The sequence below is a fragment of the Aotus nancymaae genome, unplaced genomic scaffold, assembly GCF_030222135.1.
Source record: "Aotus nancymaae isolate 86718 unplaced genomic scaffold, 86718_ANA_hifiasm-v0.15.2.pri h1tg000002l, whole genome shotgun sequence".
In the NCBI taxonomy this organism is placed as follows: domain Eukaryota; kingdom Metazoa; phylum Chordata; class Mammalia; order Primates; family Aotidae; genus Aotus; species Aotus nancymaae.
The window spans coordinates 58376216-58398723 of NW_026988413.1; the positions used below are offsets into that span (position 1 = coordinate 58376216).

General features: G+C 38.1%; 1 protein-coding gene across 1 annotated transcript in view; it reads left to right on the forward strand.

Annotated features, from left to right (window-relative positions):
- The first annotated feature begins 2272 nt into the window (after positions 1-2272).
- Positions 2273-22508, forward strand: part of GNAI1 (G protein subunit alpha i1) — an 84229-nt gene continuing 63993 nt past the window's right edge. Inside the window, exon 1 of the mRNA XM_012466549.3 lies at positions 2273-2433. Coding sequence (XP_012321972.1) covers positions 2316-2433 — 118 coding nt within the window. The 5' untranslated portion in view covers positions 2273-2315. The remainder of the gene's footprint in view (positions 2434-22508) is intronic.

Here is a 22508-nt window from a genome sequence, read left to right on the forward strand (position 1 = left end):
TCAGCTGGCACCTTAATCTTAGGTTTACCAGCCTCCAGAACTGTGAAAAATATATTCCTATTGTTTCCGCCACTCAGTCTATGGTATTTTTAGGGCAGCCTGAACTGACTAATATATATACTTCTTGAAACTCCCCACCAATATCCTGTTATCACTTGCTTCAAATGTTTCTTGAAAACATTCTTATCTTAGAAGCTCCCCCCATACTGATCAGTTCATTACTCTTCATCCTCTTAGGAATTTGGCTACAGATAAATCTAATTTGTTGGTCTTATTTGTTTATGTATCAGATTTAACTCACCTATTTGACTAACTTAAAAGAACAGAAGTAATGTCACCTATTTGACAAACTTCTGTTACACCTTCATTTCCCCTAAACACAAGTTTTATAGACATTTCTACCAAAATTCAGCCCCCACTGCTGCTTCTTTTGCTGAAACTGTTTTTTTCATGCTCTATCTGGTCCAAACTTAATAGGAAAGACTCATCATAAAAAATAATCCAGAACGGCTCGTGTTCTGGATTATTTGAAATTTGATTTCCTTAAGTTTAATTCCAGAGTTCTGATACACATTCCCATTTAGAGTGCCAAGAATTACAGTGTAGAAGGTGACTAAGTACATTTAAAGATTGTTCCTTTTTGTTGTTTTATTACAAAAGGTTATAGTTGAGGCAGATCTTGAAATTGCATCTCATCAGCCCAGCAGGTGTGACTCTCATAGAACAGGAAAAGACTTGTCCCATAAGGAGGCAACTCACTGTCTCTGCTAGCTCACCAGCCTGGTCTAAGTGTCCTACTCGAAAACTATTCTGTCTGTATCATCAGTTCAGCCTCACCTTGGAAAACTCCAGCTCAGTTTTCCCAAATGATTTTTAGAGACTAAGATTTCCAGGTGAAAACCAGGGAGGCTTTCCCAATTTTTAATTCATCAAGAAAGATGTTTTTCCTTGCTACCAGCCCTGTGATGTCTGTAGAGGAAAAGTGTAGTGCAATTGACAGGAAGAGATGAGATCTTAAGCCTCTGCTCATTCATTCGGTGCTGACTAGAATGCCTCCCGCAGGCCTTAGGAACTTATTTCCACCGACCAGTTAGAGCCAGAAGGATGAGGAGATAGCACCATAGATCCACTCCTCATTTCATGGGCAAAGAAGCTAAGGCCTGTAAAAATGACATGCCCAATGGTACAGGAGTTACAAACACAGTCATAAATATTGGCTCAAAACTTGGCATGGAAGCTTATGTGCTGCTCTAGAGATCTGCTACGATGTGGAGATTGGCTTGTGTTGGTGTGTTTTATTGCTCTTGTCATTTAAAAATACTTTTTGATTCTTTGTCTCCCATTTTTTCAGGTTCCGAGGAAATCCTTCAAAATGGGTTCTTGTGAAAAACGTGAGAATGGGAGGAAGGAGGGAGGGCTAGAAGGAAGGAAAGAGAAGCAAAAGCTAGGAAGAAAGTTGACCTTGGTGCCCTTTCCCAGTCTCCTCCCCCGACTTTTCTGTTCTCCACTGTGCCCATCTCTGGTTTCACCAGGCTCCATTCCCTCCCCAGCTCTCTGTTTCCCACGGCCCTGATCATCAGCCTACAGGGGTTTGCATATTGAAAACCCTTGCGTGGCTGCCGGCGCTGGGCTTGCTCAAACGCCCAGGACTGGCTTTTTTCGGCAACTTTGGCAGCTCTCCCACCCCCACCCAAAGGGGCAGGTACGCACAGCTCCCTTGGTGTGAGTAAACGGAAAGAAATTACCCCACTCCCGCCCAGGGCAGGAGGCCACAGCCCCGCCGGGCAGTGCCGTGCTCCGGGGAGGCTGCCAGGGGGCGCCGGGCCCACGAGGGTGGCGCGGCGCCGGGGTCGGGGGCCAGGCGGGCGCGCGCACCCCTCCGAGGGGGCGCTGTCCCAGGGCACGTGCGCGGGCGCGCGCCCCGGGAGTGGTCGCGGGGTGGTGGGAGGGGCGGGCAGGGGCGGGGCCGCGGCGGCGCGCGGAGGCCGAGCTCGGCTGGGCTTGGCGAGGCTGCGGCGCGGCCACCGGCTGGAGGGCAGCAGCCGCTGTACCCAGAGCTTCAGAACCCCAAATCCGGGACTTGGGGGCGCTGAACCGGGCCTGGAGCGGAGCCCGGCGGTCAGGAACAGCCGCCCGTTGCTGTCTGTCCCTCTGCGGACGGCGTCGCCCTCGACTCCGCTTAGGAAGTGGTGGGGGTGGCGTGGCCCCCGTCGGGAGGCGTTCGAACGCCCGCTCAGAGAAAGAAAGGATTCCCCTGTGCTTGGAGCCCGCACCGGGCGCGGAGGGAGCGGCGACAGGCTCTCGCTCTCGGCACCATGGGCTGCACGCTGAGCGCCGAGGACAAGGCGGCGGTGGAGCGGAGTAAGATGATCGACCGCAACCTCCGCGAGGACGGAGAGAAGGCTGCGCGCGAGGTCAAGCTACTGCTGCTCGGTAAGGGCGGCCGGGTCGGGGGCTGGGGGGTCGGCGGGGGACCGGGCGCGGCGCTCCGCGGTGACCGCTGCGCGGCCCTCAGCGTTTGGAAACCCGGAGGGAAAGGGAGGAAGCGCCCGAGGAGGCTTCGGAGCGGGAGCGGTGTCGGGCGGTGCGGAGCCGAGGCGGGTCCTCCTCTCCGGGTGTCCGGCCTCCCTCCGCCCCAGCGGGCGAGGACTCCCCGCGGCAGGGCGGGCGCGTCACTTCACTCGGTTGCCTTCGCGCGACCCAGCGAGGAGCCCAGGCGCGAGTCTGAGGCGGCGGGTCGCGTGGAAACCCTTTGCTTTGAAGTTTAGCTCAGCCTTATAAAGGTGGGGCATTCGCCGCTAGAAAATAAAAGCAACCCCCCGCCCCCAACCCCCTCCCGGAAAACCCTTCTTCTAACGAGGTGTAGGCTGTGTTTCGACTGTGGTTTTCTCTTGCCCAGAGTGCCACGTTTGGTGAAATCGTTGCACCTTTTGTGGGGCCTCTGAGATGGGGCTGAAATGCCTTTCCTGTTAACTTCCTATGGCGACTCCCTAAGTGGTCAAGGAGCACTGATTACATTCACCCTGCGCTGAGGAAAGAGGCTGCGCTGGATACTTGATTTTTCTTGCTGTGGGGACATGGAAGCCACCCAAGTGGGGTTGGGAAGCTTTGCTTTAGTAGTAGGCAAGGCAGATACTCGAGTGATGAAAACCGCTGTGAAAAGAGCGAGAGGGTCACGCCAGACAACAGGGCTCTGTTTCCGCTGCCACGGTTTCAGATGAATGAGATTTGCCAGGTACACGCCAGGCTTTTTATGTGTTCTTAGCACTGTTCGGTTCGTGAAACGCTACGTGGAGGTCTTTTCCAAATGTTTGATGGGGAAGAAACTAAAAAAGAGTAAACCAGGATTTTCACTGAGGGAAGCATTAGGAAAATATTCGCAGGTTAAGATTTGTGAGTTAGGGTTTTCTTTTGTTTGCATGTTTTCTTCTCACACTCTAGGTATTTAGGTAGATGAAAGGTTTCTCAGAATCTTCATTTGCATTTCCAAGGACTGCTTTTATTTTTATACCAGTTATAGAAAAAAATAGAAATGTTGCACAAACCTGTTTTTCAGTAAGCTTCTGTTTCATTGGTTTAATGACTGCAGAAAAAATGGTGGGGTTTTTTCCTCCAATACTAGTAGGCTTGGGAGCAGCAAAGTTGGAATGACTAAAAGTAATAATGATCTGAGTCATTTTGCAAGTAAACTGTGAAATAACTTTGCATTTTAAAGACCTGGGTGGCTTTCACCCTCTCGCCCCCAACATAAATCTTTCTCAGTTAATACTGTCTGCCTAAGTTTTTGCATTAATAAGAAATACTGTGTTTTGAGGAGATTAATGTATCTGCTCCTCTTGTGAATTGAATGTGAGATAGATATGAAATAAAAGAAGAATTAAAAAGTTCTTGCGGTTTTTGCACTCCTGGTGTGATACATTATTTCTGTGTATTTCTGTGTGACTCAGTTTGAGCCAACCATCCACCATGTTTAAAGCAATTGAAAAATGAATCCTCTGGTGGTGGTGTTTTGTCCTTTAATTAGATGACTGTTAGGGGTGGACTAGAATAAAGGTCCCAGGAGTAGGCTTTTGCTTATGTTCAGAAGTGATCAGTGTGTCTTAACCTTAGCCCAGTTGGCATTTAGGGCTGGGTAAGTCTTTGTTGTGCAGGCTGTTTTTGTGCATTGTGGGATGTTCAGCAGCATCTTTGGCCTCCACTCATTAGATGCTAGTAGCAGCCTCCCGGTCTGTGAGCCCCAAAAGTGTTTCCACATAATGCCTGAAGTCCTCTGGGGGCAAAATACAGCCTTGGTTAAGGACCACTGTTCTAGATTAACAGTTAAATATAATTGAATGTATAATATAGAACCAAAAGTTGAATCTTTACAGTCATCATAGTGAGTTCAAGGAAAGATGTGGCAGAGGCCTCATTTTCTGAAGAAATTATGGAGCTCTTATATCTCTATACCAGAACTAGTGCCGTTAGAAATATTTCAGAATGATTTTTAGAAATCCTGAGGTGATTGAATTCTTTCGGCTCTCTTTTCTAGCTTTGGTCTTTTGTTTTTCCCTGCCTCTCTCTTCTCTGTGGAAATCCTGGCTGTCCTGCTGGCCCAGCACTCTCCTCTGTCTTATCCCCATTCTCCTCTACCCTTTTGCCTAGAGTTCCAGCACCCTAGTCCTGTAAACAGAATGCTGGGTTACTTATTCCAGAAATTCAATTCTTGGAATGTTTGAAAACATTGTTTTCCTAATTTGACTTTAGTAGTGAATTGCGACCTCTGGGTTTTTTTTTTTGTTTTTTTTTTTGAATGCTTAAAGCATATGTATAAGCGGCTCAATGAAATAATTCCATGTAAAACACGGCAACAGAATCAACTAGAAACGTAAAATCGTTTCTAGGTAACGTATAACCAGTGTCACAGCCATTTACATCAGATCTTCCTCTTCAGTTATTCTGTTTTTCTCATCAAATGATGTTTTTAAAATTTAAGGCATAAAATCTCTAAGGTACTTTTAAGACAGTCTGTTAAATAGATTAGAATGTATTGTCATTTTAGACAGCTGGGCTGAGAAATTTGGATGTGAGACTTTTGCACACTGTTGGTAAAGATTTTGGCACTGAATGTCTATATGATTTAAATCAGAGGTATTGAGCAGTGAATTAGGCCTTAAAAAAAAGAGGACCTAGTCTAATCATTGACCTTAAGGAAATTAGGCCAGAGTTTGGGTTGTCTTTTAGGTTTAGTTTTTATGCTTATTAGGATGATAATACTAAATGGAGAAACTTAAGTAATAATGAAAGTTTTTAAAAATATATGTCTAATTGTTGGGGAAATTATTTTTTATTGTTACATCTTTGAGAATGTTTTAATTTATCACCCTTTTAAGGGCAGTGAGATTAAGCTTATGCTCTATTTCAGTAAGTAACTATAGTGTACTACTGGTACTTACTAAATATTTTATGTGTTTTGAGGATATATGAGATGATATACTAATAAGATGATCATGAATTAATTTTCTGTTCCAAAGCTTTGAGCAGTATTCTCCTTTATTCCACCTCACTATCCTTCCTTCTGCTCTACTCACCCACATATACAAAAATCCACAGCCTTATCTCTCCTCCTTTAGCTTGGTTTAAATATTACAGGTTTGGGGAAAATGAGCTGAGGGATTGGATTTCTTCTGTTTGGTGGAAATTTTTCTGTTGCTACCACCAGCCAGCTCTTTGGGATGCTACATCATTCATCTTCACTCCTATTGAACTTGCCCTGTGACTTCCCTAGTTGAGAAATTTTGGCATGCAGGACTTTTGCTATTTCTTCATTGGTTGGCTTTCTTAGAATGGGTTTAGGATGTTAGATGTCAAAAAGCCCATTTCCTTGACTAAATGGACTCGATATTTCAGCATGGGTTGTGTGCTTCTCTCTCATGGTCTCCCTTGTATTAGCAGTTACTTTAATAAGCCACAGGTGGTATAAAAGTATGTTTTGGAAGTGCTGATTTTTTCTTTATCTTCTGTTTTTCATTTTCACGTTCATAGTTCAAGTCCTTCTCTGCCTCTGGCAGCCTAATTCCAGTAGGCTTTCCTGCTTCTTGTCTTTCCCTCTAGCCTGTTCTTTCTACTATAGATACCATGCTGCTTCCTTGCTCAAAAACCTTTGTTGACTTTTCCATTTCCTGCAGAATAAAATCTTTTAGACTTGGCTTCCCTCTGCCCTTATACTTTTTCCTCAGGGCACTCTTCTCCTCCTAACAGAAACTGTTGGCATATGTTAAAGTATGTTTGCACTTGGTTTCTTGTGTTGTTTATAGCCTTCTGCCCAGCCTATTCTCCTACTGCTGTGAGCACTTTAAAGGCAGAATCTTTGTAGGTTTTCTTTGAATTCCTAACAACCCTTTCATTTTACCACGTGTAAAATGACTTCTTAATTATGTAAAATTATTATCTTGCTGGAATGTAAACATTATACTCTTCCATTTTTTCACTATCAATGAGAGCAAATAACTACCCAGCCAAATTATGTAAATAAAAAAGGAATAGCAAATTATGTGATGATCACGGTGAACACATGGCATCTAAAATCAAATTGTTTGGTTTAAGATTTTTTCCCTCATATTTATAAGAGCTTTTCAGTCATTGTATTTGATAAAGTTGAGAAAATGATAATGGATATTCATTGGAGGAGGGTCTGCTGTGTTGCAATTATGGCACTTTGCCCTACAGATTCTTTTTTTGTAAAGGTAGATCTCATTTTCTAATATTTATTTTTGGCCCCAATTTCTAATGCGTAAAAAATAACTCTTGTTAAATGTATCAGTGGTAGGAAATATGCCCATCTTAAAGAATTTAATAGATATTACTGAAACCTGAAAAAGACTTATGTAATTTTTTAAACGAAAATTGTGTATCCAACCACAATCTTAATTTTTATTTTGTTATACGTTTCTAACTGCCTTGGAAAATTCTGTGTACAACAGATTCACATGGAAGAACTGAATGTATTTGGCGGTGTTTGTGACAGAGTTTTTGGACACATGTTGTGGCATGCAGTTAACCAATGTATGACTCCTCAGAGTAAGACATTGGTGAAGTTCAGATCCCAGACCCCATTTGAGTCTTATGAACTAAGGTCAGCTCGACCTAATCTTTTAGTGCTCAGACTGCCTTCTGTCATAACTCGTTAAGTGCCAATTAGAAACCTTAATGGAAATAGGGCAGAAATAATTTTTAAATGAATGTTCATTACCACAAACTTAGTGACCTAATGCAAAATTTATTGTCATACAGATCTGGAGGTCAGAAGTCAGAGAAGGGTTTCCACTGGGCTAAAGTCAGAATGTCAATACGGCTTCTTTCCTTCTGGAGGTTCTAGAGGAGAATCCGTTCCCTTGCCTTTTTCAACCTCTACAGAGACTGCCTGCTTTCATTGGCTCATGGTGCCTTCTCCATCTCAAAGCCAGCAATAGCTTGGTGGACTCTTTCTCATGTGGCATCACTCTCCTGCCTCCTCTTTTCACTCATAAGGACCCTTGTAATTGCGTTGGGCCTATCCACATAATCCAGGTTAATAGCCCCATCTCAAGAACACATCTGCAAAATTCCTTTTGCCCTGTGAGGTGACATATTCACAGGTTTCAGGGATTGGAACATGCTTATCTTTGGAAACTATTATTTTGCCTACCACAGTCCACCCTCTGGCTCCCAAAAGTTCATGTCCATCCTGCATGCAAAATGCATTCACCCTCTCCCAACATCTCCAAAAGTCTCAACCCAATATTGCCACAACTGATTCCAAAAATCTCAACCCAGGGTTCTTGATCTAACTCAGAATGGGTGAGATTCTGGGTGTAATCCATAGTGGAACAAAATTTCTCTGTTTGTGGACCTGAGAAACTAGTAAACAAGTTATCTGCTCCCAGAATATGGTGGGTCAGGCATAGATTATCATTAAATGGAAAGAAAAAAGGAGTCATTACTTTTGAGCACTTTCAAAACTCCTTTAAATTTCAAGGACTGGGGATAGTTCTCTGTGACTCTTCGCTCCACTCTCTGGGTACTGAACTTACCTGCTCTTGGAGTCATCCTTTTCTAATGAAGGGTGGTGGCACCTGTATGCTGCTGATTACTTTTATCAGCCTGTTTCTTGACTGTGGAATTAGGGTTATCTGACAGTATTATTTCATTTAATATTCTTTCACTTTACTTTTTTCCTCTCCCATTTTATTGTAACCAGCAAGAAAAACCAAACCAAAACAAACAAAAAATGGCCACATCTTCAACACTTGGCTTGGAAATCTCTTCATCTTAATGTCCAGGTTCATAGCTTAAAAGGTCTGCTTTCCACATACTGGATTTAATTCAGCTAAGCTTTCTGCCTGTATATAACAAGGATCCCCCTTCCTCTAGTTTCTAATAACATGTTTCACGTTTCTTCCCATCCAGGTCCTCATCAGCAAATTTAAAGTCCGTGCATCTAGCAGTAGTATGTTTATGAGAATTTACATATTTTCTAAGATGATACATGTTTTGTCTGCCATGCTCCTCACTTCCTTCTGAGACCACACTGGGAGAGACATTAGCATCATATCTCTACTAACAGCATGTCAAGGCCACCTGGGCTTTTTCTATCATGCTTCTCAAAATTCTTTCAGCCTCTGCTCATTGCCCATTTCTGCATTTTTGGGTGTATGTTATAGCAGCACCTCACTTCCTATTATCTTCACTGGTATCTCATGTATAACTTTAGAGAGTGCAAAATGATTGTAATTTTACATTCTCCAGTCCTTGATAATTTATGTGACTATCATGGTAACACTAAAAACACCAGTTTCTTACATGTCATACTGAACCCATGGTGTTACTCAAGTCATAATGTGAAAGAATAAAGCTTTTCTTTGCCTCCTCTTTATGAAGTTTTTTCTGATCATTCAGTCTAAATTAGTCTTCCTTCCTCTCCCTTCCTAATAACACCATAATAAAATAATCCTGTACTTTTATTTTTTATTGTCTGTTGCCTTTCTCTATGGCATTGGCCCCATCAGAGCATGAATCTCGTCAGACTTATCACCTGATGGGATGGCGCATAGTAGCCATTTCATAATTGTTGGTTAAATGAATGGATAAATTATTGAACATTAATTTTGGCTAGTTTTCCTTTAATGGGAAAAATTGATACATATTCTTTGTGCCTTGGTTATTCTGAGTGAATTTTGGCTCAATATATATCTTGCTGGTTTAGAGTAACTAAAACCTACTGCGTTGTTCCTAACACGGTTCCAAAATAAATTAATTTGGGGGACCATATTCTTGTTGAGTGATCAGAAAAATATCATGACTCTTGGTAAATTAAGTAGTAGAGTGAAATATGATTTTCCTATTTGCATAGTCTTAGTGCTTTGTTTTTAATGGTATTGTTGCATTGCTATATGTTATTTTGTTGCTTTGTTTAAAATATTGCTATGAGGCATTTAATACATACTCACAACTGTATATTTCACATAGGATGATGTGAATCTGGTAACCTCAGCTTTCAGGAGCCAGCAGGCTGCTCAGAAACTCACCACCAGTCTGTTCTTTATGTCTTACTTGTTCTTATGTGGTGAGAATGATCACTGGTAGCATTTGTAAAGTGTGTTCTATGCTTTTGGTGTCAAGTTATGCTTTAGCCTTACCAGATCCTTAAGAGAATTTAAAGAAATAAAATATATATATAAAAATAATTCCTCATAACATCAAGTGGAGAAGAAAAAGAATAAAATAGATACTAGGTAGGGGAGGTGAGTATCAATATTGGGACTTCATTGTTGATCTTGGGAGGTGGAGGTGGAGGTAGCCTGCCTCTCAGAAATTACTTTGGTTATATATCTGTCAATTCTCTTCATGTATTTCTGAGCGTACCATTTAAGCCTGATTGGCTGTAAGCTCTGTGTTGTATGGAAACTTATAATTTAGAAAAGACTTTGCTATCTATGAATTCAATTTTCTAAAGTCTAAGGAATTTTTTTTTTTCCCCTCCAGGATTTATTTAGTTCTGTAGAAAGACTCTACAGATAGGAAAGGGTAGTTGACTTAGAACTTTGGTGGTAAAAGTTTTCCAGTGAGACCTTCGGCAAGTCATCCAAATTTTTTAAGCTTCAGTTTTTTCTTTTGTAAATGCTGGATAATAAATGTATTTACTTCATAGGGCTAGGGACAAAGTAAGCTAATGCATCTGAAGTACTTAGAATACTACATAGTACATACATTCTTAATAATTATAGGGTGTTATTATAAATACTTTAGAGACTCTCTGGAATCAGCCTTCCTTGCTGTTTCATCCATTTATGGTCACAGACATTAAATTCTTTTTATCGGCTTTTCTTAGCAAGGGTGTGTGTGTGTGTGTGTGTGTGTGCACGCATATATATATGTGTGTATATATATGTATGTGTATATATATGTGTATGTGTATATATATATGTATGTGTATATATATATGTATGTGTGTGTATATATATGTGTGTGTGTGTGTGTGTGTGTGTGTGTATATATATATATATATATATAGTGAAGACCTCAAGAAATAGAAATTCAGTTTTAAACATTGGTTTCTAATTCCGCCATAACTTCCTTGAAGGACTTGGATTTCTGTTAACAGCCTCCTCACTGGGACTAGACCAGGTAAATATCTGTTCTGTGTTAAGAATTTTATAGAGAATGTATTTTAAGTAATCAGAAGACTTTACAAATGTTATAAAAGTAATGTTCTCTTCATTTTATCTATTTTTAGAATTAGTGCAGTGGTTTCTCGTAAACTTTTTTTAAAAAATAAAGCTGTTAGTGTAAATTATGAAACGTTGAGTTTATTTAGTTTTATCTTTTAAAAGATGGTGCCATTTCTCAGAAGAGTTTATGACAACTTCCCACAAAATATAAAATCTTTCTAAAACTTTCTGTACTGTTGACTCAAAGAGATTCCTAACAGAACTCCAGGATTATAATGGATTTACTTTTAGGAGAAGCATCTCTTGAAAAGTGATGGTAACCTTGATAGAGAAACAGTGAATCATTTAATCTATGATAGTATTTGTGCCTTGTAATAAATTGTAAAAAGAGTTCCTTAAAACTTATGTCTTGAATTGTATGGAACTCCTCCTGGTACCCTTGCCTTACTAGAGTACAGTCCAGAATTTTTTCTAGTAACTAATCTACATTATGTCTTTTTTGTTTGGACATACCTTGACAGCCTTTTCTGAAGGCTTACTAATTTTGTTCTTCCTGGTATTTAATAGGGATGGAACTTGTAAGTAGACTGGTAGTTAAAATCAATATAATATAGTAGGAATTAAAACTGCCTTCTTATATGGTTCTGAAGTTAATCTAATTTCAAGAATTACATTTATCAGTATAGCTTAAAATTGGTCCGTGTATAGTAGCTCACTTAAGTTTTCACAAACTGAGCACATTAATGCAATCAGCAATCAGATCAAGAAATGTATGCAAGGAATATTTTGTTACTATAAGAAGTAATGCTGAGCAGTAAAGTTGCTGGAACTATAAGATGGTGTTCCTGTAATTCAAGGCCAGCAGTGTGCACTTGCCTCCATCCATTCATCCTTTCTTGCCTTCAGCACCTTTTTCCATCCACTTGATTTTAGCATCTTCACACTGCTTTAAAGACTCCTGTGTCCTGGTCTGCAGTCATGCCTAGCATTAAAAGTGATAAAATCCAAGTAATACACCCTTTAAGTAATTTTTAATCTATTATTTTTTATTTTAAACTCTTCAGAACATTCAGAAAAATAGGGAGCATTCTTATTTTTCCTTTTTCACTTTCCAGTCGCTCTTTAAATTACTTTCCACTTTAAATTATTGACTTTTTGATTGATACAGAAGTATTGAGTAATAGATAGTCATGTAACAATATCAATCTATATATTTTTTTAAAGAGGTGATGTGTCTATTCCCTTCTCTCCTTCTGGAGTTCCTTTTATATGAAGGTTGAGCTTCTCATTTGAACTTCTTTGTAACTTCTTTCTAGTTTTTATCTTTTTTGCTACTTACTCTTTTTCTAGGTTGATTTTATCTGTTCTACTTTATTTTCTGGCTTTCTCAAAGACATTTTCATTGTACTGTACTTATTTCACAGTCTGAAAAACTGTTTTTTTCAGTTCTTTAGCTTCAGCTATTTGTGGTGTCTTAACTCTGTCTCATGGTAAATTGTGTCCTCTTGTAATTTTTCATTTGTGAGCATATATTAGGCAGTACATTATCTTTGTGAATCCTGTATTCCCTGGGTCGGCTGTAGTTTTCCTTTCAATCTTATAGATGCTATGGCCCTCTTATTCTGTTTTTCCCAGGCAACCCTTTCCTGTAGAGCCAGTACAAGGTAACCAGGTTCTTAGCTGTTTTGAGTGCTTTGCCTTCTCTGGTTATCTCAAGCATCAGGAAAATTATATCTTGCATCCGTTCCACGGACATCCCGTGGTAGGAGAAAGGTCAGCCCAGGCATTCCCTCTGCTTAGCCGCACTTCATCATGCTTGGATGTGTTGCTGCCTGGGAGACTTTCTTAACCCAAACAGGCCCCCCTGCCTGTAGCAATTTCTTCATCTGTTCTGACATACAATTCACCTCTGGTACTTTGGCCCAGAGAGGAGATTAAGATATGGGTCTGATTCTGCCTCTCTTTTCTTGATCTGCCTTCTGCCATTGCTCCTCGCTGAATGTCCTGTAGCTCTCAAGCTTGCAGACTCTGCCATGGGATGCCTGGGAAAGGAAACCACTTGTACTCTTCCATTTTTGTCTGGGTGACACCAGTGCCTGCCTCTTCTCCCATTATTCATAATGTAAAAGAGAAAAAAAGCAGTTTAATAATTTTCAAAAATTTTTCATATTACATTCTCTATTGTGTCTGGCTCAGAAGTTAGGTTTTTTTTTTTTACCCCACAGTTATTCCTGCTGTATGTCCTTGCTACACTCCCATGTGCTGACCTTATTTTTTCAGAGCTCCTTTTTAAAGTTAAACTTTACTATACATAGAAACAATTTTGAATCTTTCAAAATGCAGATTCTCATTGAGTAGGTCTGGGATGGGGCCTGAGATTCTGCATTTCTCACAGGCTTCCAGGGGTGCTTATATTGCTGAGCCACACTCCAGTCCATCTCAGAGTTCTAGAAGAGGTGATCTTCTCTGGTTCTTTTCCATTGATCCATTTCATAAGCATTTTTCAAGTCTTATCTGGCCTTGCCACATTCATGAAACCTATCACTTTATCAGTAAACTATTTAAAACAATACCTTGTACACAGTAAACATTCATCATGTTTTAGATACTCACATGTACATGCACACACATATATCTATCACACTTAATATTACTGCTGTTCTGTAAACTTCTAATGTTAATTTAGAACCTTGTTTTAGTAGTGCATTTTGAGAGAAACCATTTGGTATCATCTTACATGGAAACATCCACTTCCTTAGGAATGACCAAAAACTATAATTAGTGATAATGAATCTTTTATGATTTGGCAAGAGTTTTTTAAGTGGAGTTCTTTTGATGGTATTATTCAGATCTGGCTGAAAGAGCCCCAATAATAATGTTTTCCTTTGGTAATATTTGTGATGAAATTCTTTTGTCATGAATAAGTAAAGGATGGTTGCTGCTGCTGGCTGAATGTTTGTATTCCCCCAAAATTCACATGTTGAAACCCTGACCCCCAATGTGATAGTATTTGGAGATGGGGCTTTTGGGAGGTAATTAAGGTTAGATTAGGTCACGAGGGCTGGTCCTTCATGATAAGATTAGTATCCTTATTTAAAAAAAGAGACCCAGGAGCTCTCTTGCATGTACCAAGAAATGACCATAAGCGACATAACTCGGTGAGCGCCCTCACCAAGAACCAGAGCATTCTGGCCCTCTGATGAGATTTCCGGCTTCTTGACCTATGAGAAATAAATGTTTGTTGTTTAAGCCACCCAGTATATAGTTTTCTATTATAGCAGGCTTCACTGACTGAGACAGTTGCAAATTCTGATTAAGTTGATAGTCATTGGACTTGAAATAATCATGCTGCTTTCGTATCACTTCAGCTGTTCTAATTTGTAGGTGGTGCATACAGCATGATTTCCATTGCTTTTAAAAGGGAATTCTGATCTTAGAAAACTGTTCTTCATGTTTAGTGATATGATAAATAATTGCAAAATAAGAACTGTTTTGTGATTAAACAGCATGTGTCCTATAGTTTGTGCTTTCATCATAGTATCATTTACTGGTTGGGCTTAGTTGAAGTTACGACATCTGGTTCTTATGAAACATGTGTAAATTCATTCAACAAACATTTATAGAATGCCAGTTCTGTGGTCTACATTTTCTAAATATATGAGAATGGAAGTCTTTGGGAAGCTGATATATTAAAGTACATAACACATTCTTGGAACATTTCACCATTAGGTAAAACAATATGTTTTTCATCGTTGTTGTTTAGTTACGAGTTTAAATATAAAAACTAGGCTGTGGATTGTTTCTCTCTCTTGTTTGTCTTAGTATGCCTTTGTAGTAAATCATCTTAACTATGTTTTAGATGAATGCAGTTTATAGGTCAGGTTGAATTTTATTGCTTTTTGCCAAAAACTATTTCAGGCTTTCAGAGCTAAGCAGTAAGTAAAGACTCCACAGTAATTTGTACTGTGCACATAGTGATGCTTAGAATTTTAGAACTAACTTTCTGGAAGGTCGTCAACTGACAAATGTCCATTGTAGACTTAGCAGTCCCATCTGAAACTGTAATTTAAAAAGTAACTAGTATAGAAAAAGTGATTCTGAAAAATATAGAACTCTTAAAGAGATCTTAATAGTGGCCTCCTTTGGAGAATTGGTAAGACTTAGGCTTTATAATTCATAGACCTTGTGTAGATTTTGAATTGTATTTTCGGTATATGTGGATGTTTATGTCCATCAGTGAAAAATATGTTATGCTAAAATTAAAAAAGCAAAACAAAAAAACTTAGAAAATTAGAGCATCTGAATGATTTTGTCAGAAAAGCAGCTTTTAAAAGATAGAAACCAAAAACCATTTTGAAGAATTTCTAGAATGGGTTCATATTCATGGAGAAATAAGTTGAGAATCAAACTTTAATGTTTTAGAATTGAATAGTCTAGAAATGATACACTATAAAGGTTTGTATGTATTTCTGAAAGTTAGGATTAGCCATTTAGATTTATTATAGTTTTAATAACTATTATGTGAATGTTTACAACTAATACCTCCAGTTTATTTGATAGAACTTTTGATGTAAAATATAGTTATAACTTCCTTGTAGTGAGTCTCCTACATATTTTGAGTTGTTCAGTCTTGAGACTGATATGTGATATTATTAATACTAATGTAGTCTGAATATTCTTTTTTTTTTTTTTTTTTTTTTTGAGACGGAGTCTTAGCTCTGTCGCCAGGCTGGGGTGCAGTGGTGCAGTCTCGGCTCACTGCGACCTCTGCCTCCTGGGTTCAAGTGATTCTTCCACCTCAGCCTCCTGAGTAGCTGGGACCACAGACGCGTGCCACCATGCCAGGCTATTTTTTTTGTATTTTTAATAGAGACAGGGTTTCACCGTGTTGGCCAGGATGGTCTTGATCTCTTGACCTCGTGATCTACCCGCCTCAGCCTACCAAAGTGCTGGGATTGCAGGTGTGAGCCACCGTGCCCGGCCTGAATATTCTTAATTATATGCAGTACCAGTGTAGGAAGAAAATATAGGCATTGCTCTCTTATTCTAGTATTTAATTATTTTCTAATGCTGCAAAGTATTACAGCTATACTGTGGACATTTAGGGAAGCAAACATTTGAGTAAATTTCTTTTTTGTATACATTTTAAATGGTTGATGTTGTATTGCAAATGTAACTTTACACTTTTTCTGGCTTAAATATTTATCATTAAACATTTTCTGTAAATCCCAACTCTAGTGGCTACATATTTTATAGATATTGCATAATTTATTTAATCACACTAATGTTGATAATTGAAGTCTCTCAGTTTTATAGTCATGTACTGTGCTGGAACTGTCATATTTTATGTATATATCATTGCATATATTCCTGATTATTTCCTTAAATTACTGGGTTAAAAGTTTTGAACCATTTTAAGGTTTATGGTATGCATATTTAGATTATTTTCCTTCTAAATGGTCCAGTTTCTATCCCTACAGGAGACACGTGAGGCTGCTGTGCTGCTTTGTTTCACCTTACCCTCATCAGCATTGAGTGTTCCTGTAATTATCTGTACTAACTTGATGGGTAAAAATGGCTTCCCATTGTTACTTTAATCTGAAATTTTGGATTTGCTGAGGGGCCCTGTTTTGTAATACTTTGCATGTTTGTATATTCCCCCATCCCCGTGTGCTTTTTGATTTTGTTACTTTTTGACCTAGATAGCTTGTTTTGCTTCGTGTTAATGAGAGGATTTAGAATGCCTTAAATTGTTGGCCCGTTTCTTGAGTGGTTTTAACAAGGCATTTTAAAATTCACTTAATTTTATGTGCCTTCAGGATATACACCCTAAAGTAGAGAAGAATTTGTTAAACAAAAAGAAAAAATGGAAAGTACAATAGACAAGATTGATTAATTCATGTTAGCATTGAAGACCTACATACCCTAAACAAAGTGGGACCAAACAGCATACCATCTATATCCCCCATGTTTACATGGAACTGCAGATTACAATGAGATGCCACTGCACACACATCGGAACCAGACAATACCAAATGTTGACTTGACAGCTTTAATGTACTATGGGTTGGTAGCATCAGTTGGTAAAACAGTTTGGGTAAAGCTTTGTCAATACTTAGTAAAGATATACATACCTTTGAATCAATAATCCCACTCCTAGGTAGGGATACCAGAGAGAGTGTTATACATGTACCAGGAAAAATATTTACTACAACATTGTTAGTAATAGCAAAATTTTGAAATAACTAAATTGTTAATCATCAGGACTGAATAAATATGTGAGCAGTAATGAATAAATAAATGAGGATATATATTGAAAGTGAAATACTATGTTAGGACTATACAAATGAAATACTATACAGAGAAAGTGAATGTATGATAAATCTCAGTGACAATGCTAAATATGCACTTTGTAAAGTGACATGCTTTATGATGCATTCGTATAAAGTTAAATTATCAGAACTATACCATATGTTTATAGGTACAAACATATATATGAAAAGTGTAAAGAAATGCAGGAAGAGGATAAACATCAAATTCAGAGGGTTGGTTACATCTGAGGAGGCAGAGAGGGAAGTGGATCAGGAGGATGCATCTAGGGTACTGCAGTGTTTTAATTCTCAAGCCGGATGCTAGACACACAGATGTTTATTATCTTATTTTCTATATATTTTTATATGACCGAAATATTTCGTAAATAAATAGAACTTTTGTTATTGTAGGCTAATCCATCTCAATTTTGGCATACTTTCCTGTGATTTCACATCCCGTTCTTTCCCAAGCCTTGTTTACTCCTCATTCCATTGCATTGTCCATCCATCATCCTCCTTTTTTCCATTTTTACACAAGTTCCTCTTCTATAATGTCCTCCTACCTGGTCTTCCTCTCTACATGCTTCCCGCCCTTTAGTCTCTATCAGTCCTCCAGAATGACAGCTTTGATTGTATCAGTGATTGGCCAGAAGTCATTAGTAGTTCTGGTTATTTACAGAATATTATTCTCTTTATTAGCATGGACTTCAGAAGCCTCTGTGGTGTAGCTTCCACGCTGCATTTCCATATTTCCCATGATCCTCCCTTGCCACAGTCTGAGAACTTCTCCTGCTTTCCCATCTTGATATCGTTGCTTATGTTGTACCTCTTTCTGAGAGTGCCCTTCCACCCTTAACCGTTTCTAGATCTGCCCAGGCATGTTCATGAGCAGAGTTTGGGAGAGCTTTTCTCAAAGTTGAATAATATCTGGATCCTTAATAAAACAATTCTTACAGATTCCTAATATTGATTTAAATATATTGCAAAATCACTTCAATACATAAAACTATGAAAACAATTAGGTATAAAAATGTTTCTCACTTTTAGATAACCACAAAGCCAGAAAAAATTACACGCAAAACTACAAACCAATAGAGTTCTCATTAACATGACTTATTCTGTGCTGGTTGTGATGTCAATCAGCCATAAACTGCTTTTGCGTGTGGTATGCCTACTATGAAATGCCTCAAGATGTCTCAATTCTTCCCTCCTCTTTCTCTAATGCAAAGTCCTCATTCCTGGGTGCTTCCGCATCCAGTGGAATAAATGCCTCAATGAAGCATCATCATGAATGAAAAGGCTTAGGTAGTGTTCCCCACCAAGTGCCTGTATTTGTACATGAAAAAAAATATCTGTTTCTATCTTTCAAACTGCCTAAGTGCAGATTCATTCGATAAATATTAAATTCGCTACTGTCTGCTATGAGCTGTGTCAAAGGTTGTGTGGATCTGAACATATGTCAAACATGGATCCTGCCCTCAAGGAGTTTAGTGGCAAAAGAAACAAAGGAAACATTATTTAGGAAGGGATAAATGCTTAGGGGTGTGATTTGAACTTGTCCAGGGAGGCATCTGAATTTCAGGTTTGGAGCTGTGAATGCATAGCCATTGAGCTATTAAAGGACACAAGCAAGAATATGAAGTTGACATGTTTATTTTTAATTTTTTTCACTTTGTTCTCCTTTCATGGCCTCTTTTCATTTTTTAAATGTACCCTATTTCCTTCAGTTTTCTAGAACTGAGTTAGATAGTATTATGTCATGTTACAAAGCAGGAAATTTTTGACAGATAAGGAATTTGCCCAAGATATACTGCTAGTAAGTGGCCAGGCTGGGTGTTGTCTCCTTGTGTACTGTCTCTCAGTCCTCTCTTACGCCTTCTGTTCTTATTTCATGTGCACATTTGCGATTATGCAATTAAATTGTATTTTTCCTTCTGTTAGGGAGACAGGGCCTGGTCAAAAGTAGACACTAAGTAAATGTTGAATAAATTAATGAACAATTATATTTTATGTTGAAATAATAACTACAACACCATTATTAACTGATATACCCAACAGGTGTTTTAATTAGATAATTTAAAAGGGGAGACTAAGCCTTCCATATCCATTGAAATAGGTCGGTGTTTTGTTTTTACAGAAAGGGGTTAAAGAAATCAACTTAAGGATATAATCTGGGGTTATATTCAGTCTCAGTTCTTCTGCCTACATTATTTATGTCTAAATATTTCAAATGAAAAGTGAAATTTATTTTAAAAAACCCGAGGCAATTAAATATCCTGAATCTTTGATGAGAAAAGTTAATTATACCTAATATACTGTATTTACCGAAGAATGCAGACTTCTATGTTTTAGAAAGGTTTTTTTTTTTTTAACATCAGTTACTTTCCCATTAACCAAAGTCACTAAAATATTACATTTGTGATAATGTATCACAATGTAAAAATATTCCTCTCATTCATGATAGGAATAGAGATTCCAAAAGGGTAGTTAAGTTAATCAAGCTTGTCATGTTAGAGATAGTCTTCAAGAAGGATCAAAGTGTTCATTTTAACTTTGTATTCTTTTTTTCCATTAATATAGCTATAATATAATTTTACGTCCTTGGTTTTGATTACACAATGTGTGTCTTAAAAATCAGTAAGCTGTAGTTAATGCTTGTATTTTTATATTAACTTTTAAAGTATGTTTAAGCACTGATTTGTCTTATTGTCAAATTGGAAGTAAAACTATTTCCAGTTCTAAAAATTAACTTGGAATAATGTCGGGGGTATTTTTTCTGTGATACAGTAGGACAAAAACGGTGAGGTGGTTAATAAGACACGGGTGGCTGAGGTAGGATGCATATTCCATCTGACATGCTAAAATAGTGAAACTATCCAAGAGAGTGTTTCTGGTGAGTTTATTTTGAGGACTTGTATTAGTTAATGGCCTTAACATTCTGAAACATGGCCCTAAAATACTTTTTTTCCTGAAGTCATGGAGAAGGTTTACATCTTTTGTGCCATAGTCAAGAAGGAGAAAATAAATTTAGGTAACACAAAGTGATATTTTTTTTTTTCTTGCACTTCAGTGATTACCTAGTTTTCTTAATCTTAATATCTTCTGTAATTTCTGTTTCCTTGAGTATAACTCCTAGAAATATTTCAGGCAGAAAATTTACATACATTTCTATTGAAATCAGGCTTATATAGTCACTGAACTGATTTCTTTCTTTTTTTTTTTTTTTGAGACAGTGTCTCACTCTGTCGTCAGGCTAGAGTGCAGTGACGTAATACCGGCTCACTGCAACCTCTGCCTCCCAGATTCAAGCGATTCTCCTGCCTCAGCCTTCCGAGTAGCTGGGACTACAGGCACCTGCCACTATGCCCAGCTAATTTTTGTATTTTTAGGAGAGACTGGGTTTCACTATGTTGGCTGGGATGGTTTTGATTTCTTGACCTCATGATCTGCCGGCCTCAGCCTTCCAAAGTGTTGGGATTACAGGAGTGAGCCACTGAGCCCCGCCTGATTATTTTTTAAATTAATTAATTAATTATTTTTGAGAGGATCCTGTGCTCCAGGCTGGAGTACAGAGACAAGATCTGGGCTCATTGCATCCTCAACTTCTCAGGCTCAAGTGATACTCTTGCCTCAGCCTCCTAAGTAGCTGGGACTACAGGCACTTACCTCACCCAGCTAAATTTTGTATTTTTTGCAAAGACAGGGTTTCACCGTGTTGCTCAGCCTGGCCTCAAACTCCTGTACTCAAGTAGTCTGCTCGCCTTGGCCTTCCAAAGTACTGGGATTACAGGCATGAGCCACTGTGCATGGCCACTGAGCTGATTTTTTTTTTTAAGAAAATAGAAGATGTGCTTTTATTTTAATTGTTATTTTATGGTTATAATATCTTGTGTTTATTTAATAGAGTTCTCGTTTGTAAACATTTTGTTAACGGTGTATTTTTAAGCTTCTGTATGAATTTGGTGAATTTTGTAGTTGGTGTAGTTATGAAAAACTAGGATTAAACTTGGTGCACAGGAATTTTAGAAATAAAGCCCTAATTTCCCCCAAGTTCTTGGTGGGTTTGCTCTGGAAAGAGTGGCAGGAATGAGGTGACAACATGATTTTTGAACACTGTGTATACATTAATTTCCAGATTGAGGTTATCTAGGGCTTCCAGTTTTTATTTGGGTGTTTCTTACATAAACAAGCCTCTAGCATACTTTCTATTATTTACTATAGTAACTTTATTTAGGTTCATTGTTGACAAATAACAGTTTAACTTTTGCATCATCTTTTAGAACTGGTTCTTTATATTAAAGGAAACGATGTGTACATTTTATATTTAAGAGAAAATACAATATTTTCCTGAAAATGGTATTTACATTTGCAAGAAGTTGGTTTTGATTATTGTCAGTGGAGCTTTGGGCTCAGCAATAGCTTTCTGGGCTGTGTTCCAGAATTATATGAGAGCTATAATTGTGAAAGACTTGGATTTACAATTTACTAGGTTATAGATAAAATATTTTGTAAAATAATTTATTTTTCTATAAAATATGGTTTCAGTGAGATATATTACTACAAGAAGGTTACCTATTACATATTCAGAAAAAAAATGATACATTGTTTATTTTTTCCATTATAACCTGCTTTTGAATTTAAGTTTAAATGTATTGTTTGTTATAAATGTATTTCTAACTGAAGTGATTTTTCAAGATTACTGACTCAATATGTGGGATTATGCAATTTTTGAAGTATTGAGCTCTTCTTGGTAAAAGAAAAAGTTTAATACTTTTTATATTCTCCTTATGTGAAGGAATTTGATACTAATCAAACCCAGGAATTATTTTGTTTTTTGGATATTTTAATCAACATTGAATTTTTTTTTCTTATGTAAAAAGTAAATATAGTCATTGATACATTATCAACTTTAGTAATATCTAATTCTGTATTTCTATCCAATAGTACATATGTAATGCATAAAATGATTTCTTTGGGCCTCTGTAAGATCTATAGTATTAAATAAAATTTTAGTGATTTCAGTTAGGTAGTTAGAGGTTATGTTTTTATTTATTCTGAAATAAAGTGATTTCATCAGGATTAAACAAAACTTCTTCGTGCTTACCTTCTTTAAATATATTTTATGTAGTCTAGTTTTCAAGACTTTGTACTCTTTGTCATTAAGGTGTCAAAGTCAATGAGTAGGCTGGTGCCTTTATTATTGAAGATCAGTGATTATAATTGAAGTTTTGAAATTTTAAGTAGCAATGGCATTCCAGGAGGAATGATAGCAGAGTTATGCAGTTAGATGTTTAAGAAAAAAAAAATACAGTATGTCACTGAGCAGGCTATTAGAAAGCTGCCAGGCACAGTGGCTCACACCTGTAATCCCAGCACTTTGAGAGGCTGAGGCGGGCAGATCACAAGGTTAGGAGTTCGAGACTAGCATGGCCAATATGGTGAAACCCCATCGCTACTAAAAATACAAAAAAATTAGCCAGGCATGGTGGTCTGCACTTATAGTCCCAGC